At 40.0% G+C, this 27,033-nt stretch overlaps 1 protein-coding gene across 2 annotated transcripts in view; it reads left to right on the forward strand.

Annotated features, from left to right (window-relative positions):
• trappc8 (trafficking protein particle complex subunit 8) overlaps positions 1 to 27,033 on the forward strand; it is a 148,333-nt gene that overhangs the window by 95,901 nt on the left and 25,399 nt on the right. For both annotated transcript variants that reach the window (XM_043687639.2, XM_043687640.2), the window contains 10 exons: positions 2,533 to 2,757; positions 6,243 to 6,351; positions 8,215 to 8,409; positions 9,125 to 9,285; positions 10,580 to 10,645; positions 15,723 to 15,852; positions 17,227 to 17,355; positions 18,172 to 18,326; positions 20,852 to 21,294; positions 24,585 to 24,735. In XM_043687639.2, the coding sequence (XP_043543574.1) occupies positions 2,533 to 2,757; positions 6,243 to 6,351; positions 8,215 to 8,409; positions 9,125 to 9,285; positions 10,580 to 10,645; positions 15,723 to 15,852; positions 17,227 to 17,355; positions 18,172 to 18,326; positions 20,852 to 21,294; positions 24,585 to 24,735 (1,764 nt within the window). The remainder of the gene's footprint in view (positions 1 to 2,532; positions 2,758 to 6,242; positions 6,352 to 8,214; positions 8,410 to 9,124; positions 9,286 to 10,579; positions 10,646 to 15,722; positions 15,853 to 17,226; positions 17,356 to 18,171; positions 18,327 to 20,851; positions 21,295 to 24,584; positions 24,736 to 27,033) is intronic.

Consider the following 27,033-nt stretch of genomic DNA (forward strand, 5'->3'; position numbering starts at 1 on the left):
TGGGACTGAATCTTTGCTCAAGTTAAAAATTTGAGTGAATACATTTATTACCATGAAGTTTCCTGAGTAAATTGTCCTTTTTAATATTATTTCATTGATGTTTAGCTGTGTCATCTGTGAATCTTTACAAGATACAATGAAGAAAGTAGTTTGTAGAATCAAGATCTTGCCCATAACTTGGATATCACATTTCTCAATTTGGAGGATTTGGTAAATAAATGTCCCATGCTGGGGTGATCACCCGAGCCCCACTGAAGCTACATGAATTTTAAATGTTTCACAGTTACTTTGAGTAGTGTTAATAATTTGTCATGAGTTAGTAACAAAATTATATTGGCAGATGGCTACCAGCAAGCTAATGAAAGGATCTAGAATTAAAAGCATCTGTTTTATAACCTGAGAATAAAAACATGGGGAAGAAGTGTCTTCGTTGTCTTGTTTTGGTATAAGTTCAGCCGGCCTTTCCTGTGTTCTGGAAGTATTTCCCAGGTGCCAGAGAGCCACCGAGTCAGGCCCTTCTCATCAACGTATCCATGTCAACCAAGTAGTCTTACTTACCTGCATTTGGCCCATGTCCCTCTAAACCTTTCCTATTCGTGGACCTATCCAAATAGCTTTTAAATGTTGTAACTATACCTGCAACTACGACTTCCTCTGGCAGTTCATTCCACACATGAACCATCATCTATGCAAAAACATTAACCTTTTATAGGGAATTGGTGTCACTGGCTTGGCCAGCACTTGTTGCCCAGCCCTAATTACACTATCAAGAGTTGCTATGACCTGCCTTGAATCAATTCCATTACCCTGTCTCCTGCCTTTTCCCTATATCCTTGCACGCCACTTCTATGCAAATAATCATCCAGTGCCCACATGAACCTGCCTTCTCATTTCCATAACTTAACTATTTATGTGGAAAAATGTTGCCTCACTCTTACTTCATTTGCACATCACTTTATATCTGCTCCATCTCTTTGTTCTTTTATGGGTGGGAACACCTTCTCCCTTTCTACTCTATCCAGCCATAAGGTCTGAATATTGATATTGTGATGTTTATACCTTGAACAGCAAATGTTTGACTTGAATAATACCAGCTTGTTACCTGTTCTGAATCTAAATGATCCAAGTCAGATTGCTGATAAATTGAAAATTTGGTTATCCTTGACTGTGGCCACCTCCATTCCAGACCAGTATGGAATAAGGTAAACTTTGCAGGCCTAATGATCTCTGACAGTAACTAACTACTGTGTCTAATTGGGGAAGAATTATAGTGAGATGTAATTATAGCCAAACTCTGAGCAGATCTACCCGATTGAGCTTTAGCAAAGGGTGCAATCACAAAGGCACATTCAACTTGCCACTTTTGTAGATCATCCACAAAGTACAATTTTTTAGGTTTCTTTAGTGGAGGCATTTTTACTATTAATATTTGGAGTCCGCATACAAAAGTGATTTCATATCTAAGTAGAACAGTTGTTACAATTGCTTTTATTTAGCTAACCACCATGTCTGTTGCTTTCATTCCTGAGGCAACTTGACTTGGATGTCAAAAAGATCTTTCCTCTGGGTGAATCTATAAGGGTTGCCTATTTAAGATAGATGAGGAAAAATATTTTGAGGGTTGTGTCTTTGAAGTTTCCTTCTCCAAAAGGCAGTAGATTTAGAATCACATTCTCCCCATGTCTGCGTGGGTTTCCTCCGGGTGCTCCGGTTTCCTTCCACAATCCAAAGATGTGCAGGTTAGGTGAATTGGCCATGCTAAATTGCCTATAGTGTTGGGTGAAGGGGTAAATGTAGGGGAATGGGTCTGGGTGGGTTGCTCTTCGGAGGATCGGTGTGGACTTGTTAGGCCGAAGGGTCTGTTTCCACACTAAGTAATCTGATCTTTGGGTATTTTTAAGGCTGAGGTAACTTCTTGGTGACCATCGAGATGAAAGATAATCAAGATATGCAGCAATGTAGCGTTGAGGTTAAAAACGGGTCAGCCATGATCTTCTTGAATAGTGGAGCAGGCTTGGCCTAGTACTGTTTGTTGTTCATATGCTTGTATGTTGAGAATTGAAGTACACAATGTAGAAGGATGTCCTGTATATAAGTGAGCCACTTAAATATTGGAGACTAGTGTATGTCGTTTTTAAAAAATATCTCCTGGTTAGTAGAAGATAAAAGTTGCAATTGTCTTACCAGAACATAGGGCTGCTGCTGCTCTCATTAGAGAGAGATGACTGGTGGTGGTTTAATCTGAGGGCTACCATGCCTCTGGCAAGAGGAGAAGTTGAGAGGGAGGGTCCTTCAAGGTAACCTCAGCAGGTGCAGGACACGTCGGCATCACGCTGCATTACAAGCCAGCTGTTCAGCCAACTTAACTAAGTGAACCTCTCCAAAGGTATTTACATAATGGGCAGAGCACCAATAAATTCAAAATCCTGACAATTACACATTGAAACCGCCATGCCATAATTGAATCTCCAGGAGACTTGTTCTGCTTTCTCAAATTCGAGTCTGAGTCAAATTGATTTTGTTTTGTTACAGCGAAAGCATGCCTTGCGGTGTTACAGTCAAGCCATGCAAGTTTACAAAGGCAAGGGATGGAGTCTGGCAGAGGATCATATTAACTTCACAATTGGGCGCCAGTCCTTTACCCTTCGACAGCTTGACAACGCAGTGTCAGCCTTCAGGCATATTCTGATCAATGACAGTAAGCAAACAGCTGCTCAGCAGGAAGCTTTCCTTAGGGAGTATCTGTATGTTTACAAGGTAAGAAAAATTGGGGTATAACAAGTAGACCAAGTTTTCCTAATTTATTTTGCTTGTGTTAGTAGCCAACCGTTGAATTCCTGACTTGCAGTGCTATTTGTAATGACTTATTTAAGTGTATTCCTCAGTGCCTTTGTTTTCTACCCCATTCACTTGTTTTCTAAGATGTGGCGGTGCTGGTGTTGGACTGGGTTGAGCAAGGTCAAAAATCACACGATGCCAGGTTATAATCCAACAGCTTTATTTGAAAACACTAGATTTTTGGAGCGTTCTGAAAGCTGGTGTTTTTGAATAAACTATAAGCTGGTGTGGTGATTTTTCACCTTGTTTTCTAAAGAACAGGTGATGTAGTTCTCTTATGTCTGTGGTTCATCGCTGCATCACTGCCTCATCTGCAGTTTGGTTTGTATTGTGTTCTCTTCTACAATGTTGCTTTCTTTCTCAATGCAATTTCTAACTTTAAATTCTTGATATCTTCTTCTTGTAATCACTGGAGCTATATAATTTGATACTTATACTTCCACTTTTAAAATTTAGATCTATTGGTCGTACCAGAATTGGTAGGCTATTCCCTGTGTTTTCTGCTTAATTTGATTTGCCAGACAGACATGCATTCTGGACATATTCAGAGCTTGTACTTATGGTGTGCACTGTAGTTATGAAGGATTGTTTATGTTCATATTTTCATACTGAAGCAGCATTTGATATTTCTCTCTCATTTCAATGAGATGTTAAACTGAGGCCTCTTGTGCAGTCTTGGGGAGATATACAAATTTCCAAGAAGTTTGAGGAGCAGTGGGTTGATTCTCCTTGGTGACTTGATCGATATCTATCTATCTTTCTACCTACCTACCAACTAATATCATTTTTAAAAAAGTTAGCTAGCAGAGAACAATTAAAACACACATGATACAATTTCACATTCAGTTTGAGACCGAAACTTCTGTCATAAACTAAAATCAAGACACTGTAAGGTAATGAAGGCAGAGATGGCTAAAGTTGAATTGAAAACCAGGCAAGAGGTAATCTAGAGTAGGAGTGACGCACATTTCTGGCGATACTCCCAAACACAGATGTTTGAGAGAGACACTAGAAGAAGGATGTGATATTCATGGCTAACTAAAAGTTAAATTAGTATCACATTAAAGGATAAAATGTACAATGCTTAAAGTTACTGGTAAATCAGAATATTGGAATTTTTTTTGAAGCATCCAAGGATTACTAAAAATGATAGCGAGAAGACTAGTGAGAAAATAACAAAGCTTCTACCTTACACAGTAGGAAAGCGAGCAGCAGAAGTGTTGGCTCCTTCAAATGGAGCTGGAATGGGAATAGGAAACAAGCATTTTGTATTTATCTTCAGAGAAGATGTACAAGTACCCAAGAATAGAGGAGTGAGGGGCAAAAAGGGAGGAATAATCACTCAGAGTTAGAAAAATGCTGGGGCTGAAGGATATGAGGACTGAAGTCCCTGAATCTGCTGGCCGACATGGTGGGTCTGAAAGGAAGTACTGCAGAGATTTTTGGATGCACTGGTTAAAATCTTCCAAATTTCTGAGATACTGGAAAGATCCCAGTAGTTTAGAAAACTCTGCATTTAACATTATTATTCAGGGGAAGAAGGGAGATAGGAAGTGAGAAGCATAGGCCAGTTAGACTAGCATCTGCCTTTAGGGGAATGCTCGCATCTCTTAAGGAAATGGCAGTTGGATAAAGTCATAAATTTGTCAGTGACAGCAAGGATTTGTCCAATGGTATTCGTGTCTGTCAAGTTTTGAATTCTTTTGCAGATGTAACAAGCAGAGTGGATGAAGAAAAAAACGTGCAGGGATTTGGATTTCCAATAGCCATGGAAATTTGGCATTTATTGTGAAAAGAATAGAGTATAAAAGTTAGGAAGTTTTGCTGCAATTGAACAAAGCATTAGTGACACTGCACCTGGAGTGTTGCATGCAGTTTTCAGATCCTGTCTTCAGAGAGACCTGGAAAATTTCTCTCAACAGCTGTGATTTGCTCCCTTACTCCTCAGGATGTATTCCCAGATAGGTTGCTATCTGGGGTTGGCAACTTCTCCACCTGGAGTCCTGCCAGACTTTTGAGCATCTCCTTTATCTCTCACTATACTACTCAGTTGCTCAACACCCATGTTTTCAACTGGGCCATTGCTACTATTTTTTATTAAGTTGAAGACAGAATCAAAGTGCTCAATTAGTACTAAATGAAAACCCAAAAGAACTGTGGATACTGTTAAGTCAACAACAAAAAAATTGCTGGAAAAGCTCAGCAGGTCTGGGCAACATCTGTGAAGAGAAATCAGTTAACATTTTGGGTATGGTGATCCTCCCTTCTGAGGAATTATGATCACAATTTCCCAAATTCTCCCTCATTCTGTTTTCCACTGGGCCTGCCCCATTTCCCAGGATCAGATCCAGCACCAGATCCTCTAGTAGGACTGGAAATGTACTGTTCCAGAAAGTTCCCCTACATGCTTTGTACAAAGTTTTCCTCTTCCCTGCCCCACACTTTTTTTTCCCCAGTCAGCCCAAGGGGAATTGAAATTGTCAACCATCTCAATTCTACTTGTCCCGCAGATTTCCATAATCTGCCTAGAAATGCTCTCTTCTATTTCCTTCCCATTATTTTGGGGATCTGTAATAAATACCTAACCAGGTCACTGCTATTTTTTGTTTTGCACCTCCAATGGATTCTAATTGTGTTCTAATGCATCTCATTCAAGAACTATGATTCTATCTTTGACCAAGATTGCTACACCATTTCCTTTGCCCATTCTGCTTCCACTAAAAAGCCTTATAACTTGGGATGTTAAGTATCTCTGAAGGATATGTCTTTTATAGAACTATGTTTTTATTTCCTAAGAAAGTTATTCTTCAGAGTGCAAAAATCTAGCAATCTCAATCATTTTAGTGCCTTTATGGGAAGACATTACTCTTCATCTCAGACCAAAGTGAGTGACTCCTTCACCCAAAGTTGTTCTCCAGAAAACAGTACCTCAGCGTCTGTTCTCCTGACATTCTCTTCAGTACCTGTGTTTCAATGAGATCACTGTTCTTAGAGTTCGTACGTGTATTCTGTTCAATCTCTCATTGTAGCACATTCCTTTCATTTTAGCAATTGATTTGGCTAACTGATGATGTACTGAACCTTTGAACTTTTAAGAAAAATAATGTGCGTTGCTGAAGTGTTCTCTACTGTTGCATGGAGTGAATGCAAAAGAAATAACTTGCAGCTAGGTTGTTTGTTAGCCTCAGGGCATCCAAGTGTTCTGCAGCCTCTGAGGCACTTTTGAAGGCTACTTACTGTAATAAATTGAATAATGAGAAGAATAAAAGTTAATGGTATAAAAATAGTCAAGTATGGTGGGCCTAGAGAAGTGAACAAATTGCTAAGCAGTATTAAAGTTTCTGAAACTTGAGTTACTTTTAATAGATTTCATCAGACTGAATTTTTTTCTCTTTACGTTTTAGAGTGTGAATCAGTTGTCACCTGATGGTCCTTTACCCCAGCTTCCTTTACCCTGTATTAAAAGCTCAGCAACTCGGGTATTTTTTGGACATGACAGGCGACCTTCTGAAGGTTAGTTGTTTATTTGTTAGTTTGTCTTTTTTAAATAGGGATAAAAGATGCAAACGTATGAACAAAATAGAAGAATAAGCTCCTCTGTCCTTTGAGCCTGTTCCATCATTTGATAAGATCGTGGCTGATCTGATTTTAATCTACGTTCCTGCATACACTCTATAATCTTTCATCTCCTTGGTAATCAAGACTGTCCATCATTGCCTTAAAATTACTTGGAGATTCTGCAAATGCTGCCTTTTTGAGGAAGTGAATTCCAAAGGCACTCAACCATCTGAGAGGAATTTTGTTTTCTCATCTCTGTCATGAATGCCTCCCCCAACACCACGACCATTTTAGTTCTAGATTCTCCTGCAAGAGGAAGCGTCGTTTCTATATCTAGCTGGTCAAGTTTCCTCAGGATCTTCTGTTTCAGTTGAATAATCTCTGACTTTAAGGGCCAGACCATTCAAGCCTAACCTGTCTAGTATCTCATATTAGCAATCTATTCATTCCTGGTGTTAGTCTAGTAAACCTTTTGGAACTCCTTCCAACGCATTAACATCCTTCCAACAAGACAAGCAGGATTTCCTTTGATTCATTCTGGAATTCAGAGTGGTAGATTATTTTATTTTACCTATCTTGCAGTCCTGAATTTATGTAACTTGTATGCTGGATCGTTTTGAGGCAGTGAAAAGCAGCCACTCTGCTGTGAGCACGTTATATTTTGGCCTGATGAAAGAGGTTGATCAGTAGCTTTCCTTCTCCAGAGACCTCGAGTGAACTAGATGACTTTTACTGACAATCCAATAGCTTTTTGGTCACATTTTAGTGGTAACCAACTTTTTATTTACTCTTTTAAAAACTTCTGAATTTGAATTGAGTACTTGGATTTGAACTTGTCTTCTCAGTATTAAAAAACTTTGTCTCTGATTTACTAGTTCAGTAACACAGCCATCTTGATAAGTCTAATCAAATTGTGTTTAACTTTTATTTACGTAGAGATTGTTTTTCCTCCTTCACACTTGACCCATGTTCGACACCTGCTTTTATTGCCTGTGTCTAGGTGCCCTTGTGAAGTTGGTGGGTTGCTGCCTTGAACCACTGCAGTCCATGTGCTGTTGGTGACCCACAATGCTGTTAGGGAGGGCCAGGATTTTGACTCATAACACTGAAGAAACAGTGATACATTTTCAAGGCAGGATGGGGGACTTGGAGGGGTGGTGGTCCCACGTATTTGCTGCTGTCCTTTTAGATAGTAGTGGCCATGGATTTGGAAGGTGCTGTCTAAGGAATCTTGTGAAACTTTGCAGTGCATCTTATAGATAGTACAGATTGGTACAGAGTGTTGGTGGTGGAAGGAGTAAATGTTTATTGATATGGTGCCCCTTAAGTGCTTCCAAATAAACCTTTTGGCTATAACCTGTTGTGATTTTTTTAACCTCAAGTGGGTAGCATTATTCTGAATAGTGTCTCACTTTGGTCAACTTGTTTGTTCCGTAATGAAGCTATTAACTGTAATTTGGAGGAACATAGCATCCCCCATTCACCTGCGAGTCCTCCAAATCTATCTTGTACCATTTTTCACTGAGGCAATGGCAAAAAAATTGAAATGGGGAAGGAGGGATTTTTTTTTTAAGACGATTACAAATTCTCTCATTAATTTTTGGGAGTTGTAGCTCGAGACAAAATTGAAGCCATATTACGACACCTACTTTTTTTTAATTTAACACATAGATCAAAGTGGGCGGCAAATTATGTAAGTGTGTTTCAAGGAGATTTTGCCCTTGTTTATCATTTCCTTTTTTCCATAGCAGTGAATTTACTGCTCCACAAAGGAATCCTATTAATTAATTAATTGCATATTTAACTTATTTCTAATAGGAGAAAAGCAAGCGGCCACCCATGTCAGTTTAGATCAGGAATATGAGCGTGAAGCCTCTCAGCAATGGAAAGAGCTTGAGGAGCAAGTAGTAGCTGTGGTGAATAAAGGAGCAATACCACTGAATTTTCAGCCAACTCAGTACTGCCTGAACAACCAGACAGACAACCTGCGATTTCCTGTGACTGTTGTGGAAGGTAAATCAATCTCAATTAATTCTTCTAGAAGGACGCTTATGTGTTGAATGTAAATTTTTGACCAATTAATGCAAGATTTAAACTTTTCTAGCTAGTAGATCCTAAATTAAAACCTACTGGACATAATCCTGTTCACTTATTTCAATTAACTTGACCCTATCTATTATCTTAATGCGTTGGCAGTATTTGTTGGAGATCTGGAATGTATTTGTGCCCTTGCCAACTTTTATCCTGAAACATGATTAAATATGAATTATTGGCTTATTTATTTCATTACGGTTTGTGCCATATTCCTGTGTACATTGCCCGCTAAGTTTACTCTGTTACACTGAAGCGTAAGCATTGTTGCAAAGTGTTTTTAATGTGAGGTCAGAGAATGCACTGCAGTTTGTTTTTGACCAAGATTCTGTATTTTCTTGATATAGGAGGGCATTCTCCTTCCAGGTGTTTATCGCCCTTTCTTGATGCTCGTTTTAGAAATGCAGTCTCAAGCTGTAGACTGTCTGAGCCAAAGCCTCAAAGTTTCCTGTCAGTATTGACAGAAATGGAATTTCTTAAACTCTAATTTCTCCTTGCATTAATTAGGGTTTATTGGTTTCTTTAGCCCATCATTCACACTCACTTGATAGAACCTTGGACAAGTGGTTCCATTTGATAATCTTCCATAGTGCAATTTTTTTTGTCATTCTTAATGTGCTTTTATTTTTTCATGTAGAACCAGTCACAGTTGAAGTTGTCTTCAAAAATCCGTTGAAGGTACCTCTACTGTTAAAAGATCTCTCGTTGTTGTGGAAGTTTAATTTTAGAGATTTTAATAAAAGTCCAGAAGAAGAGGCAAGGGAGTCAATTAGCAACGAAAAAGATGGTCACCTCAAGGTAAGGAAGTATTTCTTGAATATATCTAGCTTTTCTTTCTGCTTGTGACTTATGTATGTGGATGGCTTGATGACTGTTGGATTAGCTTGATAAATTGATCATTCTCACTGGCCATATCTCAGATTTTTAAATCAGCTTGCACCTTTTAAGTGACTTAGCTGATGCCTTACAATAAGTATCTGCTGTACCACATTGTGGTGTGTTGCCCATATTCCTTTCTCCTCCTCCTACTTGACTGCTTAGTTTGAGGAGCGCCACTCCTCAAGAATGGGACAGGGTTTTCATTTTACTATTGAGTTGAGGTGGGGAATTCTAATCACTCTCAGACCTTGAGTGAGAGGGTTTCTTCGCATCTGACTGCTTAATCTCAGGATAAGGGTGCAGCATTGTATCCAAAGTTTTTAGAACTCTATCAAGCATGAGAAGTATCCTCTGATCATCTGTATTCATGCCCAGTAGGAGTTCCATATTTCAATATGATCTTTTTGTATTTTTATTGAAAGGAATCTAGTTCCTCTAATGCAGCCTGGTCTAGGACATCGTACAGTGTGGACTGTACGATCATATCTGTTCTTGTCTTGTTTAAGGTGCCATTGAGTAATGAAATGATATTGACTGTTCTTGTATTGATGCATTGTTTAATGTCATATACATAAAACATTTGTGTTTAAGTTACTTGATTTTTTAAATTTAATGGGGTCTGTTTAGGAAAGTATTTTTCCATACTTGAGTGATTTCCAGGGAATGGAGTTACTTTTTCAGTCCTTTTTAACCACAAAAGCCTTTTTTCACAGAATCTTCTTCCTTACATGTATTTCTTGTTTTAAATTTTGTCCACCTGTAGTTGCTGTTCATCTCTGCAAGTTTTGATAATTTAAATAATATTTCCCCAGCAGTAGTTGGCACATCACTCTTGTGGATAGTGAGGATTGCAGATGCTGGAAAGTCAGACTTTCTGAAGTCCTGATGAAAGGTCCCAACCTGAAACAGTAACTGCTCTGCTGCTTGACCCACTGCTTTTTCCAGCTCCATACTTTACCGACATATCTCTCGTGGACAATCGGTTATCGACTTGTAGTGCTATTTTTGTTTGAGCATGACCTTTCATGCATCTTATGCATCCGTAACATAGCTATTAAGTTGGAATAGGAATAACATGCCTGTTTTCAACTACGGTTGTGGCTTAATGCAAATCTTTCCTTTTGAATTCTTCTATATTTGGAGGATGAAAACTACCTGTCATAAGAAATATGCAATATTTATGAAATAAAATCTGCAATTTTCATGATTACAGACATCCTCCAGTATTGCCACAGACGTGATAAGTGAATTTCAAATAAATGGTGAAGAGACTAAAGTGGTGAGTGTGAGATTTATCTTGAAACTGAATGTGACCTTCATCTTATTTTGCAAATCGTGATTTTCATCTTAAGTTCTTCCCCCACTGCCTAGCAGGCATGAACTTGTTGAACAGCTGCATGTGTTCCATTTGCTTCTCTGGGTATCTCTCTTCTTTTTTTTTGTATTTTAATAATTCCATAAGGAGTAACACAACCTGATCCACAATAGCATTTCCATAAATGGGAATGCAGATGTAAATATGCTCCTGTCTGCCAGTTGTCATATCCCCTAACTGCAGAGGCTGAGATCATCTCATTCAACACAGAACAAGGATTGAAGCAGGACATGCACTTGGCTTATCCTTTGCATGCAATGTTGAGTGGACTTCCAAATGCACTTTAAATCCAAACTGCTCGTTTTTTGACATTGTTGAAAAGTGAGCAATTCAATTACGAAGTACTGATGAACAAAAATCATGCTTAGTGTAACAAATGATCATGGTTCAGTCAACATTGTGTAGTTCGCTCCCTGACAGTTTAAACATGCCATTCAGTGGCTGCTGCTTCACAGTTCAGCATGCAATCAAAAAAGATTTTGTCTGTGATATCTTGAGTAATTAGAACATGGTTTAAATTGCGTTTAAAAATGTTCAAGATGCATTTATCAGGGCATGCTTGGATGGAACAAGAATATTCAGCTTGAGTTCATAATCAGGAAGGAGAGCTACAGTTTTGAAGCAGGGTAGGTGCTTTGGATTGTTCCAACCTGGTTAAGATAAAATTAATGCTAATTTAGCCTAAATACTTTATTAGAGGTGAGACAAATTCATCACAATGAGTGGATCTGTCCTGGATGAATTAGATCGAAAGGTCGGCAGACCAAACTGTTGCAGAACAATGGCTTCCTGAAAGAAAATTAGAAAATAGGGCAAGGAGTAGGTCATTCAGTCCTTCGAGCTTGCTCTGCCATTCAATATGATTGTTTATGGCTGATCATCTGACTACCCTGTTCCTCACTTCTCCCCTTTGATCCTTCAGCCAAAAGAACTATATCTAACTCCTCCTTGAAAGTATTACATGTTTTGGCCAAGAACCAGAGAATCCCTCCATTGTTGAAATGGGCAATTCAGCCCATTAGGTCCACACCACACTATGGACACTGGTCAATTTAGCATGGCCAGTCCATCTAGCTCCAGCATCTTTGGACTGTGGAAGGAAGCCCCCACACACACAGGGATACTGTCTGTCTGTGTGGAGGTTGCACGGTCACCAGAAGGAGGAATTGAACCGGAGTCCCTGGTGTTGAGGCAGCAGTGCTAACCACTGAACCATCGTGCTGCCTCAACTGTTTTCTGTGGAAGAGAAAGCACAGGCTCACAACTGTCTGGGTGAAGAAATTTCTCCTTGTCTCAGACCCAAAAGGCCCCACCCTGTATCCTTATACTGTGACCCCTGGTTCTGGATTCTCCAGTCATTGGAAACATCCTTCTTCTCTTTACCCTTTCTATGCTCTCACCTCTCATTCTTTTTAACTTTTGAGTGAATGCTGTCCTAACTGATCCAGTCTCTCTTCATATTTCAGTCCCGTCATCTTAGCAATCCCTTTGGTGAATCCTTGATGCACTCCTTCCATAGCCAGAACTCCTATCCTGATAAGGAGGTCAAAACTGCACACAGTACTCCAGGGGTAGTCTCATCAAGATCCTATACCATTGCAGCAAACCTTGCTTACTCCACTTGCTTTGAAGTTCAACATAGCGTTGCCCCCTTCACTGCCTGCAGCACCTGTATGCTTGCTGTCAGTGATACCTAGGTCTCACTGCACCACTTTTTTGTTGAATCTATTACCATTCATATAATAATTACCAAGCAAAATTATCCATTTTGCTACCAAAATGGATAACCTTAACATTTATCCATCTGCTTCACCCTGCCTTATATTTATTTGCCTCGTCACTTTTTTCCAAATCACACTGAAGCATCTTTGCATCCTTCTCTCAGTTCACCCTTCCACCCAGTTTTGTCATCTGTAAACTTGGTGGTGTTATGTTTAGTTCCCTCATCTGAATTATTAACATTGTGAATAACTGAGGTCCAAGCACTGGTCCATGCGATGCCCTAGTAGTTACTGTCTGCGATACAGAAAGACCTTTTTTCCCCTGTTCGATCCAGTTCTCTATTCGTATCAGTACATTGTTCCATATCTCTAATTTTACACAGTCTCTCATATGGAACCTCATTGAAAGCCTTCTCAAAGTTCAAGTAAACCACATCCACTGGCTCCTTCCTTAACTCTACTAGTTAACATCCTCACAAAATTACAGTAACTTGTCAAGCATGATTTCCTTTTCCTCTTCATGAATCCACACCCTACCCTGTCCCTCTTTTCAGAGTGCTCTGTTACTGAAACCTTAATAGTAGACTCTAGATTTTTCCTCACTACTGATGCCAGGCTGACTAACCGACTGTCTGTAGTTTTCTTGTTCTTTATGTAGTGGACTTACATTAACTTCCCTCTGATCCATTAGATTATAGGAAGCAGAATTAGGCCATTCAGCCATTTAGGTCTACTTCACCATTTGAACATGGCTGATATGTTTCTCAACCCCATTCTCCTGTCTTCTCCCTGTCGCTCTTTATCCCCATACTGCACGTGGTACAGTGGCTCTGGTTAGCACTGCTGCCTCACAGCGCCAGGGATCTGGGTTCAATTCCCCCCTTAGGTGACTGTGCAAACTCCACGCAGACATTCTCCCCGTGTCTGCGTGGGTTTCCTCCGGTTGCTCCAGTTTCCCCCCTCAATCCAAACGTTGTGCAGTTCAGGTGAATTGGCCATGCTAAATTGCCCATAGTATCGGATGCATTAATCAGGGGTAAATATAGGGTGGGGGATTGGGTCCGGGTGGGTTACTATTCAGAGGGTCGGTGTGGTCTTGTTGGACCAAAGGGCCTCTTCCCATACTGTAGGGAATCTCGTCTAATCAATAACCTATCTATTGCTTTGTCTTTTGCATACTTTTTCTATTTCATGATTTATTTTCTTAACCCATGCTACTGCTGGGACGCCTGTACATAATTCCCACCAGGGACTTTTTTTCCTTTTGTGGCTACTCACTTCTACCCACAAAGATTCTACATATTCCAACTCTATCATTTCTTGCTTTTTGATTTGTTTTTGTTTCCTGCCAATAAGACATTCCTCTCCCTTCTGCACTTTCTATAGAATGCCTAACTTTGGATATTTAATTCTCAGCCCTGGTCATCTCATCAGATAAATGCCTGATGAAGGGTCAGATGTGGACTTGGCTTTAATGTCTTATTTGACAATGATGCCTTAATCCAGAGCATCCTCAGCTTGGCCTCTTGGGGGATCTTGAACACTGAACCTTCTGACTGATGATAGGAATATCACCACAATTCAAAGTTTATGCAAAGATTTGTACCTCGGGTGCTCATTGTTGTGGTTCTGTTCGCTGAGCTGGGAATTTGTGTTGCAGACGTTTCGTCCCTTGTCTAGGTGACATCCTCAGTGCCTGGGAGCCTGCAAGTGTCCTGCAAAGATTAGAACAAACAGTCTTACCGCAAATTCAACCCAAACTCTGGGTCAGGTATGTGGACGACACCTTTGTAATAATTAAAAACACACAAATAGAGAACACACACCGGATCATCAACGCCACACTCTCAGGAATCTGATTCATTAGAGAGCAAGAAAAGGATAACCAACTCCCATTCCTAGACGTGATGGTACAGAGAACACCAAACGGAGAATTCACCACAAAGGTATACAGGAAAGCCACACACACAGACCAAGTCCTGAACTACGAAAGCAACCACCAACACCCACGAAAGAAGTTGCATCAAGACACTGTTCAAAAGGGCCACAACACACCGCAGCACACCAGAACTGCAAAAAGAGGAAGAAGAACACCGATACAATATATTCGCCAAAAACTGATACCCTCACAATTTGATCAACAGATGCCTAAGGGAAAGACAACGGAACGAGGACATGCCACAACCCAAAGGACTAGCCACTTTACCATACATCAAGAACATTACTGAACTGACAGCCAGACTACTACGACCACTAGGACTCATAACAGCACACAAACCAATAGCAACTCACCAGGACAAGGGACCCGATACCCAGCATGAGCAAAACCAATGTAGTATACAAAATCCCATGCAAGGACTGCACAACACACTTAAAACAAACAGGAGGACACCTAACGATCCGCATCCATGAACACCAACTAGCCATGAAACGACACGACCAGCTCTCCTTAGTAGCCACACAGGCGGATGACAAGCAACATGAATTTGACTGGGACAACACTACACTGGGACAAGCCAAACAGAGAACAGCCAGGGAATTCCTAGAAGCATGGCACTCATCCACAGATTCAATCAACAAGCACATCGATCTGGACCCAATATACTGGCCACTGCAGCGGACAGCTGGAACTGACAACTGGAAGTGGCAGATTCAAACCACTATAAATGCCGGAGGAAAGATCACAGAAGTGCTTCACGGGAGGACCCCAAGCACTGAGGATGTCACCGAGACAGGGGACGAAACGTCTGCAACACATTCCCAGCTCGGCGAACAGAACCACAACAATATCACCACAATCATTGGCTGTCAAATTGAGTAATTGTACATAATACATTACCCTCCCCTCATTTATCTCTCCAGCCTTCAGGCACTCCGCCTGTATTCCTGATGAAGGGCTTTTGCCCGGAATGTCGATTTTACTGCTCCTCGGATGCTGCCTGAACTGCTGTGCTTTTCCAGCACCACTAATCCAGAATCTGGTTTCCAACATCTGTAGCCATTGTTTTTACATGATACATTATCAGTCAAGCAATATTACTCAAAACGCTGGTTTTAAAATAATTTTGATGAATACATTCATTTTAAACCAGGGCACTTGTTGATCTCCAGTAAAAACACTTTTCACAAATCTAGTATTTTATAAATGTTGTTTAAGCTTGGCACTGTATGCTGGTATTTTTGTCAATCTTTGAAAATGTTTTCAGTGTATAATAATCTTGTAAATAATATTTTTGAAAACTTGTGTTTTTGTGACTTAGGCAAGATTAAAACTGCTTCCTCATCAGACAGGAGAGTTGCACATTCTTGGTGTTGTATATAATCTCAGCACTGTACGATCATCTCCTACACAAGATGGAATGGACTACAGTCCTGGGATGCAGATAGCAGGTAAGAACATCTGCTTTTCTAGATATCTTATAGAATGGACTGCATTTTCTGAAGCATGGGTGGTATACTCTCATGAGACTTTTGGACTTGTACTCTCTTGTGTGTGACTCTGGTGGCCTGCATGCATGCAATTGGTGCACCTGGTGTCAGCAACCTCTGCCTATCTAATGAGTCTCTTTATACCATTTTTGATTGCATATCAGTGTATATGTTAAATATTCACATGTGCAATCAAACTCTTTTAAACATTTTTATTTTGCTTAGCCTTGTATTATTTTGGAGAATTGCTTACCATGGCACCGTAGCGGATAGATGTCTGAGAGATTTTCAGTGAATTATCTATTTAATGATAAATCAGAAAACTTGCTTTGAGAGCACACTACTTTTTTAGGGAAGGTACAGCGAATATTGGAAATCTGAAATAAAACCAGAAAATACTAAAAATACTCACCAGTAAGTGCCTATTAGCCCTTCAGTTTTGAAGTTTGTTACATCACAAAGGGGTAGAAGTGCCTGGAGTCTTGCTTCATTGAATAAGGTTTTGGTTTGACCACAACTCTGCAGAGTATAGTTTTAGTCACCTTTTTACATTGCTGTGGGTCTGGAGTCACATGTAGGCCAGCCCTGGTAGGAATGGCAGTTTCCTTCCCTATAAGACATTCGTGAACGAGATGGGTTTTTACAACCATCAGCAATTGGATTTCATGGTCATCATCTGACTCTTGATTTGAGATTGTTATTGATTTCAAATTCTAACATAGTGGGATTTGAACCCAAGTCCCAGAACATTTCATGAGGTTAATGGCTGGGACGAAATGATTGATTGTTCTCTGATGCAAGATTGAGTTGCCTAGGTCTGCATAGTCTGAATTTTGGTGGAATTTGAGGTGGTGTAATGGAAGCAAGAACTCATAAGGGACTTGACAGGGTAAATGTTTAGGGGACGTTTTCCCTTGCTGGTGAGTGTAGAAGGTGGATAACCATCTCAGAATAAGGCATTTGAGTATAAACTGATAGGTTTGTTCACTTGAATGGTTGTGAGCCTTTGGAATGTTACCCTGTAGAAAACTGGCTTCTTCAGTTATTAAATATAGTCAAGCTGCAATTGACAGTGTTTTGGTTAAAAAAGGATACAATGCATTTGAGAGTCCTATAGGAAGGAGGAGTTGGGAGCAGGTCTGCTATGGTTGTATTAAATGGCGGAAGGACTAACTGATCTATTCCTGCTTTTATTATTTCTAGCTGGTTGAATTTCTTTAGCTTGTAACATATTTTCTCTGTTCAATTGTGTATTTTTTAGCACTTCCTGTTTAAGTGTGTGAAGATTGTGTTGATTAGTTCTTGTCACTTTTCCTCTCTGTTATGTTTTTACAGGCAGTTACCTCAATGCCAGCAACCTCCACCCACCAAAGTCTGGAAGCAAACAGCAGACTTCTCACAATCTCCATCAGTCCAGCTCTTCAGATCAACTGGAATATTTTCATGGGCTAAGCTGGACAGAAGGTTAGTTGGGCTGGTGAGAAGTGGTGGTGGAGCAGCCATTGGACTAGTTTTTGGTCAATGTGCTGGACAAAAATAATTTGTCGTCTTGTTACAAGCCAACTCTAAAAACATGAAATGTGGCTTCCTATGTTAGACACCAAAATGTATCTAACTTTGTGTGTCAGTTGAAGGCAACTTCATAATTTGTTTGGGCTCTACATCTTAAATGTTGTAATTCTTTCCCATACATTGTAGTTCGTTCTTCAAATTCAAGATTGTTGAAGTTGAAAAAAATGATCAATTATGATTCAAATTGATGATCTGCCGAGCTTTTGCCCACTTGCTTAATCTGCCTATACTATCTGCAACTGCCATTTTATCAGTATGTATAGTAAATAATTGTAGCCCTTAATTAATACCTACAGGTCATCATCCTCAAAATACCTCCTTATCCCCACACTCTTCTGTTAACCAATAATTTACCCATGCTAACATGCTACCTCCAATACTCTCATTAAGTAGCTTTGTTTTATTTGGTGAGCCTATGGAATTCACTGCAAAAGAACGCAGTCGAGCCAAAAACACACTGATTTCAAGGAGGAGTTGAATATAGCACTTTGGGTTAAAGGGTTCAGAAGATATGGGGGTACAAAAATGGGAACAGACTATGGAGTTGGATGATCAGCCATGGTCATGTTGCATGCAGGGAATGGATCTGGGTGGGATTCTCTTCAGGTCAGTACAGAACTGCTGGGTCAAATGGCCTCTGTCTTGCTCTGTAGCAATTGAGAATCTATGACATAATTTTGCTCAAGCATCCATTTCCCTTTGATTTAGGCAAGACGCCTCATGGATTATCGGTAAGAGGACGGCAAGATTTGGAAATCCAGGGACCTAGGCTCAATAACACTAAAGAGGAGAAAACATCTGTTAAGTATGGATCAGATCGACGGCTCGATCCCATCATCACCGAAGCAATGCCTTTGTTGGAGGTAATACCCACTGTGACATGAATTGGCCCAGCCACTAGTATTGGTACTCCAGAAGCAAAGCATTAGTCTCCCCACTTTCTGGTAATAGGACTCTGATTAGATGATGAAATAAAAACAGGCATACAAATGTATTAGAATATTCAGTGCAGGTGTTCTTAATAGAAAAAATGCATAATTTGAGGAATGAATGCACATTCCAATGTTTACTGATTGGATATAATTTCCATTATTTGTGCATGTTTCAGAGTAGCTGTACTGATTGCCTAGTGAAAAAGCAGTGATAAGGCTGCACTTCAAGCCTCGCTGGTTGGTATTTAGAACAAAATTGGCAGCTTTGTGATGAATTCTTGGTGAATTGCCTGTTGCTGCGAGCGAAAGAGAAAGGGGAAAAATCTAGGATCTGTGTTTACACTAAAGTTCATATGACTTTGAACATTGAAAGCTCAAGCATGTCTCGTAAAATTCTAATATTTACTGTTTTGATTTCTTTGTACATTGTCAAATGTTGCAATGAATCTGGGAGAAGCCTGTCACAGGAAACTTTTGAGCATTGAGCCGTGAAATAGTTAAGTCTGAATTTGTTGAAGATTCTGGCAGTGTCTTTTGAAATTTAAATTATATTTTAAAAAATCAAATTTTAAAAAAAACAAGCTGAATGGTAATTATGTAACAGCCCTGTTGATTGATATAAAAACCCATGACATGTTCTTTTAGGAAAGAAATCTGTCCTTACCTGGTCTGGCCTACATGTGACTCCAGACCCACAGAAATGTGGCTTGCTCTTAACTCCACGCCGTTAGGGATAGATCGTAAAAGCTGGCCCAGCCTGTGTCACCTATATCCCATGAATGAATCATGAAAACGATACAGATGATGTATCCATGAGCCTTCAGTAACAATCACTCAACTTCAGAAAAAAGTCATTTGTATAACTAGAAAATTGAAGAGCAGCAATTTTGAACATCTGTTTTAATATCTGCACTGGGAATAATAGAAGTGTGACATTCAGATGGTTAAAATGGAGCTAATTTGTGCTGTGTCCTTCATATCTCTGGCTCAATAACACTCTGATCAGGTTGTCATCATATTATGGCTATTTTATATTGTCTCTGAAATTAGCTTTCTGCTACTATATTTTATTACTATCTTAATGCTTAAAAGACGTCTCTGTGGACATGGTTTATTTCATGTGCATACCCCAGCATGTTACAGCAAAGTCGTAAGAACTGAAGTTCAGCAAAAGTTGGCAGAGAATTGCCACCTGCATTCTAACTTGCAATGACACAAATTATGGAAAGGTATAAAATTTGACAAGCAATTTTGAAGCTGTGGAAAATTCAATATATTTAATAAGGTCTAATAAAATGAAGTTCAATCTTATACTTGCTCTCGAAATTGAGAGCAACTTTCCTGTGGGTGTAAAGATATTTGTGTAACTGCAGTACAGCAAATTTGTGAGCAAGGCTATCGCTCATGGAAGAAAAGGGAAAGAATATGGATGGGATATTGGATGACCAATAGGAAACTGGAGTTTACAGTTGTGCCTCCGGACTGGAGGGAAGTTTATGGTGGAGTTCCTCAGGCATCTGTATTGGAACCCCTGCTCATCTGATCTGGATTAATGATTTAGACTTTGGTGTTCATGGAGCAATTTCAAAATTTGAGTGATACAAAGCTTTAAAGCATTGTGAACCATGAGAAGGTAGTGTTGAACATAACAGATGTTGGAGGCAGATTTTGGAAATGTATAGAAGTAACAGGGTTGTTGTCATGAGTGACTTTAGCTTCCCTAATATTGATTGGAACCTCCTTAGCTTAAATAGTTTGGAGCAGTTTTTGTCAGGTGTATCCAGGAACTGTTCCTGATGCAATTTGTAGATCGGCCACCTAGAGGGAAGGCCATATTGGATTTGGTGCTTGGCAATGAACCCTGCTATGTGTCCAATCTTTTTGTGGGAGAGCATTTCTGTGATCGTGATCACAGCTATCTGATCTTCTCTATACTCATGCAGAGAGATAGGAGCATACAGTATAGGAAAGTATCTAATTGGGGAGAGGTGCTCAGAATTACCTGGACAGAGTAGGTGAGGAGAAATTGTTCCCATTAGAAGGAACACGAACAATTGAGCAGAGTTATGGTAGCTGACAAAAGCAGCAATGGAGACACAAGGGAAAACTGATGCAGTCATTGATTAGGATTTGGAGTGCATTGCCTAAATGTGTTGGAAGCAGGTTCAGATAAGACATTCTCAAGGGAATTAGATTATCTGAAAAGGAAGAAAGTGCAATGTAATGGGGAGAAGATTCCTTTTGTGTACTTAGTCCTGAAATAATAGGCTAAACTGCTACATTCCGTGCTGGCCTTATTGAGATTCTTCTAAGCCTTTTGATCGAAATGAAACGTTGCAGTTTTCATTAGGGTCATTCTTTATTTTCGTGGCGCGAACAGATAAACGATGTGTTACATCAACATCAGATTCAATTTTAAGGTTAATGTATCTTGATCGAATTTTTTCTGTGTGCAGGTATTTTTCATAAACTTTCCTACTGGACTGCTTTGTGGAGAGATAAGAAAAACGTATGTCGAATTTGTGAACGTAAGCAAGTGCCCTCTTACCAGATTGAAAGTTGTGTGCAAAGATCCTGATTTCTTTTCCTTTGGAAGCAAAACTGCTGCGTTGACGCCATTAAGTCCAACAGCTTCTGAAAACTGTAGCGCCTACAAGACTATTGTGACTGACTGTGCATGCATGTCTTCTGCTGTGACATCATCCGTTTCCCCTAAAGACTTTGGGATGGACACAGGGAATCCACTTTGGGTAACAGATGTGCCACTTCCTGACCCTGTGTTGTTGCCTGGGGCTTCTGTGCAGCTCCCTATGTGGTTGCGTGGACCAGATGAAGAAGGAGTTCATGAAATAAACTTTTTATTTTATTATGAAAGTACAAAACCACACTCAAAGCTGAGGTAGGTTTTTTAAGAAAGTGATAATTGGTTTGACTTGTTCGTCTTCGTGTCACATTTCACTTGTCAATCTGTGAGTAATGGAGTTTAAAAAGTCACTGTTTTTAGATGGAACGTGTGAAAATTTAATAACCCTGTTTTATTTCAGTACCCTGCCTCAGTGTTCAGTTCTCCTGACTTTTGGGAATGACTTTGCTGGTGCTTGTTTGCTTCCAGTTGATCCTTTTGTGTGCGAGTCTGAGTGATTTATCACGCGAGAGACATCACGGCCAATCAGGATCTTGTTCCTTTCTGAATGCGTTCACTGGCAAGTGACTTACACTGGGTGCCAGTCAGAGCCTGCAAGCTTAGTCTACCTTTCTTTGGCTCAGCACCTGTAGATTATATCAATCGTAGTGCACCCATGTCCACCTCGAAGTAATATTAGCTCACTCAGTTCATACTTTTTTTATTTTATGGGATGTGGTCATCCACTGGCCAGCATGTATTGCCCAGTGTACGGTAAAATTCTTGAACCACTGCAACCCTTGGAGTTTAGGGACACTTGTGGTGCTGTAATGAAATTTCCAAGATTTCAACTCCGCAATACTGAACGAATGGCGAGATGGTCAAAATGGTCTATGGCTTGGAGGGGAACTTGTGCTGTTCCAATACATTTGCTGCATCTTGTCCCTCTAGGCGGGTGTGGATTTGGGAGGCCATTTTGAAGGAGTCTTGGCAAATTTGAGGTGCATCTTGTGGATGGCACATACTTACCACAGTTTTGGTCATAGATGATAGTGCAAGTTGAAGGTGGTGAATGGGCTGCTTTGTCCTGGATGGTGCCCAGTTTCTTGTGTTATTGGAGTTACTCATCTAGGCAAGTGGGGGGCATTCCATCACATTCTTGACTTGTACCTTGAAGATGATGGACAAGGGGGCGATGGCAGGTGGGTGTGTCGGGGTCATAGCCTCTGACCTGATCTCATAGCCACAGTATTTGTGGTTCTACGGTTGCGTATCATGTCATTTGTTACCCAAGGATGTCATCAGTGAGAGGGTGGGGTATTCAAACTGAAATCACTCTTGACTTTGCCTTTTCTGACCTTTTTTATTTTGTTCAGTGTGCAAGTTATTCTTGCAATAGGTAAACTTACGGAGAGATTTTAGAAGTTTTCGTAACGGGTGTAATTTAACCTTCAGTGACATTGGGTTACTTGATGATTAAATTCTACTGTTGTTGGGAATAAACATTGCAGCCACTAGTTATCAGCAGTACAGAGCTTTGTCACTTTCGTAAGTAATATACTAGGGCAATTCTTTTTCAGCTATGACATACTGAGAATGTGTGATTTGCCAAAGAAACTTGCAAGGAAATTGAAATTTTTGAAATAAAATTCATTTGGAGACACCTTTGTATCTCTTGATGACTTGTGCATTTAGCCTGGTCACTGAGAATGTGAACTGATTGGCAGGTTCTCTGATCTGGAAGGAGAACAATGAATACTTGCCAGCTAAGGTAATAGAAACCTGTCAAACTGATGCATCATTATCTTTAACTAAAAAACATCTTTCAAGATCAAAAGAAAATTGACAGGTTGCACTTGAATACTGTGGAACACTGTCTTGGATAATCAGAATTTGCAAACATAAGATAAATGGAATTGCGCTGTGGGAGTCTGAAAGAAAATTTTGAAGCCAGCTGTAATTAGGGAGAGATATAGCTTATAGTTGTTTTGAAGGAAATTCTGGAGAAAAATTATGTATGTGATTATCAAGCCCACAGAAGCACCCAGTTATTCAGTTTAAACAGGAAACTGCAAATTGAAATTAAGATTTATTCACCAACTGGTTCCAAAGAATCCGGCTCTTTGCAAGCAGACATTTGGATTGGGTACTAAGCAGTTTGTGCCAGTGATTTTTCACAAACCTGGGTGCACGGTAATCCCCAGCAACTACCTGTGTCTCTCCCTGACTCTGTGATAGCAGAGTGTACTGTAGAATTAAACACAAGAAATAAATTCTCAATTATCTAGTTCAAGAACTCTGAACAAATCCTGCGTGTATTTCATAAGCCTAGTTTTAACAACACACTCAGTAGTGTGTCCAGTCTAGCCAATAAAGGAGACACTGCTGAATATTTTCTTGAGGATCAAGTGTTAGTAGAAAACATTTGGGGGAATAATGATGATTGCATCATAAGCATTAGTTTGGCTACAGAGAAGGCCCGGTAGGAATAATAAACTGGAGAAATGCCAACTTCAATCAAGTCACAATGGATCTGGCCCAGATAATTGGAATCCATAATTAACAGGAAAATGCATTGCTTTCTTTGAGAGTTTGACTACTGTCGAAGCACATCTCCACGAAGAGGAAAGGTTGGATACACAAATCGCGAGTTCCTCTGATGACTACTGCGATTGAGATAAAGCAGATAAAATGTGCTGCTTGAAGTATGTCAGGGGAATTGAAGAATTGCAGTCAACTTGTTGTTTAAGTGCAAGACACTGCTGTAAGGAGGGAATCAGCATGTCCTTCTGCATGAATCACAAAATCAGTGTGCATGTACAGCCAGTGACACACTTTATTGTAAGGCTGGTGCAGCATGTAACTGGGATATCTTGCAAGATGAATACAGGGCAATTGATGAGACTGCACTCTGTACTGTAGGCAGTTTTGATCTTTATTCAGGAATTGATTTACTTTAAATTGGAAGCAGTTCAGAGAACATAAGAATTAGGAGCAGGTGTAGGCCATTCAGTCCCTCAAGCATGCCCCACCATTCCATAAGATCTCACCCAGGTCTCAACTTACTATTTCAAAAATCTCTTTTTCCTACCCTTTTTAATACTTTGTGACCTAGCCTCCATAATTCTCAAAGTTCCTTTGCACCTCAGTTATTCTTCAACTATGTCTCCTATTCTAGATTCCCCTATTAGTGAAACTGAGCATCCGCCTTGCTGAACCCCCTCAGAATATTGTTTCAATAAGTTCAACCCTCGTTTTAATGAATTAAGTCCTAACCTGTTCAGTACTTTTTGATAAGTCAACCCTTCACCCCAGGAATCACCCTGGCGAACTCTTCTGAACTGCCTCCATTGCCAGTATGACCTGCCTTAAGTACCAAACATATACACAGTGCAGCCTCACCAGTATATGCTGATCTGAGATGAGTGCAGCATACACACCAAAATGGCCTATATCAGTGCTGTTTGTGCGCTTCGGTATTTTCCAAAACTGTACAAAGTTTTACTCCTCTATGGAGCAGTTTTCAAGTGTAAGTCCACTAATAAAACCAATCTCTGTTTTAACAGTCACCGAGTACTAAGACACACAGCGATAATATGCACCAGCCGTTCTCTAAGTGTGAAAGCGACAGCGTGTAGAAGTAATGTCCTGGAAGCTGAAGGGAAGAGTGACAGTGATAATCTGTTGGTATTTTTGGATGTAGCAAATATCAATACAGTAAGTTACTGAAATGTTGACATTAACAAAATCAATTGAAGAACTTTGGTCAATTTATTATAGGATAGCTTTTATCACAATACTTTTGTCACAAAACAGGACACAACTATTCCCAAAGAAAAATTAAACAAACTAATGTTACCTAGAGGATGAACTACCTACCGTAGCAAGAATGTTATTTTGTCCACTGGGGGGAATAAAGTGTATTCTTAACTGGTAATTTTGTTTGACATTTTATAAACTGCCTTAATTGATAATTGATTCAAATATAATAATTTTATGTAAAAAAATTTAATAACAGTTTTAAAGTTTTGAATTTTCTCCATGGCTGTAGTAATAAGTGAAGATTTCTGAAAAATTCCTGTATTTAAAGGAAGGGCGCTACATGCAGGAGACTTGCAGTGGTGGCACGGTGGCTCAGTGGTTAGCACTGCTACCTCAGCACCAGCGACCTGGGTTCGATTCCAACCTCTGGCAACTGTTTGTGTAGAGTTTGCACATTGTATCTGTGTAGGTTTCCTTTGGGTGCTCCTGTCTCCTCCCACAATCCAATGATATGCAGGTTAGGTGAATTGGCCATGCTAAATTGCCCATATGTTCAGGGATGTGTAGGTTAGATGCATTAGTCAGGGGTAAATGTAGATCAGTAGGTTTGGGGAATGGGTCTAGGTGGGTTACTCTTCGGAGGGTCGATGGACTTGTTGGGCTGAAAGGCCTGTTGCCACACTGTCGGTGTTCTAGTTCTAGAGAGATGTATAGAAAATTATCTGGCTAGAGTTAAAGAACGTTCATTTTGATCATTCAACACCAGGTTCTGTGGGTGGGCTTGTCGTTTGGAGGGTATGGTGGGTAAATCTGATCTTGTCTGTTTTGACAGGAATGATAGAAAAGTGGTATATTGTTTAAATGGATAGAGATTGGAGGATTGAAGTGAATCTGGTTATCCTGATACATATATCACAAAATGTTAGCATGCAGGTACAGCAGGTTATTAGGAAGGTCATGAGATGTAAGAGTTGAAGTGGGACATTCAGTCTGATGAGTTTTCTGCATATTCATGGCTGGCTGATCTGATAATCCTCAACTCTACTTTGCTGTCTTTCCCCTCTAATGCTGACTCCCTTACTAATTACAATTTTGCTTCTGGACCCAGCCTCAGCAACCTGTCTACAGGTTTACTGCATTCGGAAATTTCTCCATCTCATTTATAAATAAATGACTCCTTCCTCTGAGATTTGCCCTCTGTTCTTAGGATGTTACCCCTTGTAAGCGAGTCTTTCTCCACCCGCCTTTTAAGCCCCTTAAGAATCTTGTATGTTTTTGTAAGATTTCCTCCTCCTCCTAAACTCCTAAAATGAATACAGTTGAGAGTGTAGTGCTGGAAAAGCACAGCAGGTCAGGCAGCACCTGAGGAGCAGGAAAATCGAAGTTTTCAGGAAATTCCTGATGAAGAGCTTTTGCCCGAAACATCGATTTTTCCTACTCTTCAGATGCTGGCTGACCTGCTGTGCTTTTCCAGCACCACACTCTCTCCTCTAGTCTCCAGCATCTGCAATTCTTAGTTTCGCCTAGCTCCATGAGTACAGGCCCAACCTACTCTTATTCTTAAGAATATCCCTCCATACCCTGGATCAACCTAATGAACCTTCTCTGGGCATTCTCCATTGGCAGTGTATCTTAGCTGAGGTAAGAGACCCAAAATTGTTCAATTTTCTAGCTTTCCCTAGTTTTAGCAAGATCTGCCTATGTTATATTGCATTCCGTTTAAAATAAAGAGCAGCATTCCACTTGCCTTCTCTATTACCTGCTCAACTTGTATGCTATCTTTTTCTGATACATCATGAGGCCCTCCAGATCTCTTTGCCGCAACACTCTGCAATCTTTCCCCATAAAAATACACTCTGCTTTAATGTTGTTTTAATACAAAGAGAATGAAATAAAGAAGTGTGGATATACAAGGTCTTGGCCTAAGCACATCTGAAAGGGAACACCATCAAAATTCCAGCTAGCTGGTAGCTGCCAGTGACATAAATGAGCAAATACTGAACGTGTTCAGAACCTAACTCTGCAGATGTAAACATTGAGATTCCAGTGCAGAGCACTGCCACTAATTTGCCATCATGATCAATCTGCACAGAGTGCACTTGCATTGGACCTTCTAAAATGTGAACATTTCAATGGTTTTGGAAAGTGATTAATTTGCAGAAATTGGATGAGGTAGCCTCAAGTGATTTGAGTGGGTAAATGATTTCACATGGTGTTTGTGGCAAATTGTGATAACATCTGCCATGAAATCAA

The sequence above is a fragment of the Chiloscyllium plagiosum genome, unplaced genomic scaffold, assembly GCF_037043375.1.
Source record: "Chiloscyllium plagiosum isolate Xiang-an unplaced genomic scaffold, Cpla_swu_hap1 HiC_scaffold_4, whole genome shotgun sequence".
Classification (NCBI taxonomy): Eukaryota; Metazoa; Chordata; class Chondrichthyes; order Orectolobiformes; family Hemiscylliidae; genus Chiloscyllium; species Chiloscyllium plagiosum.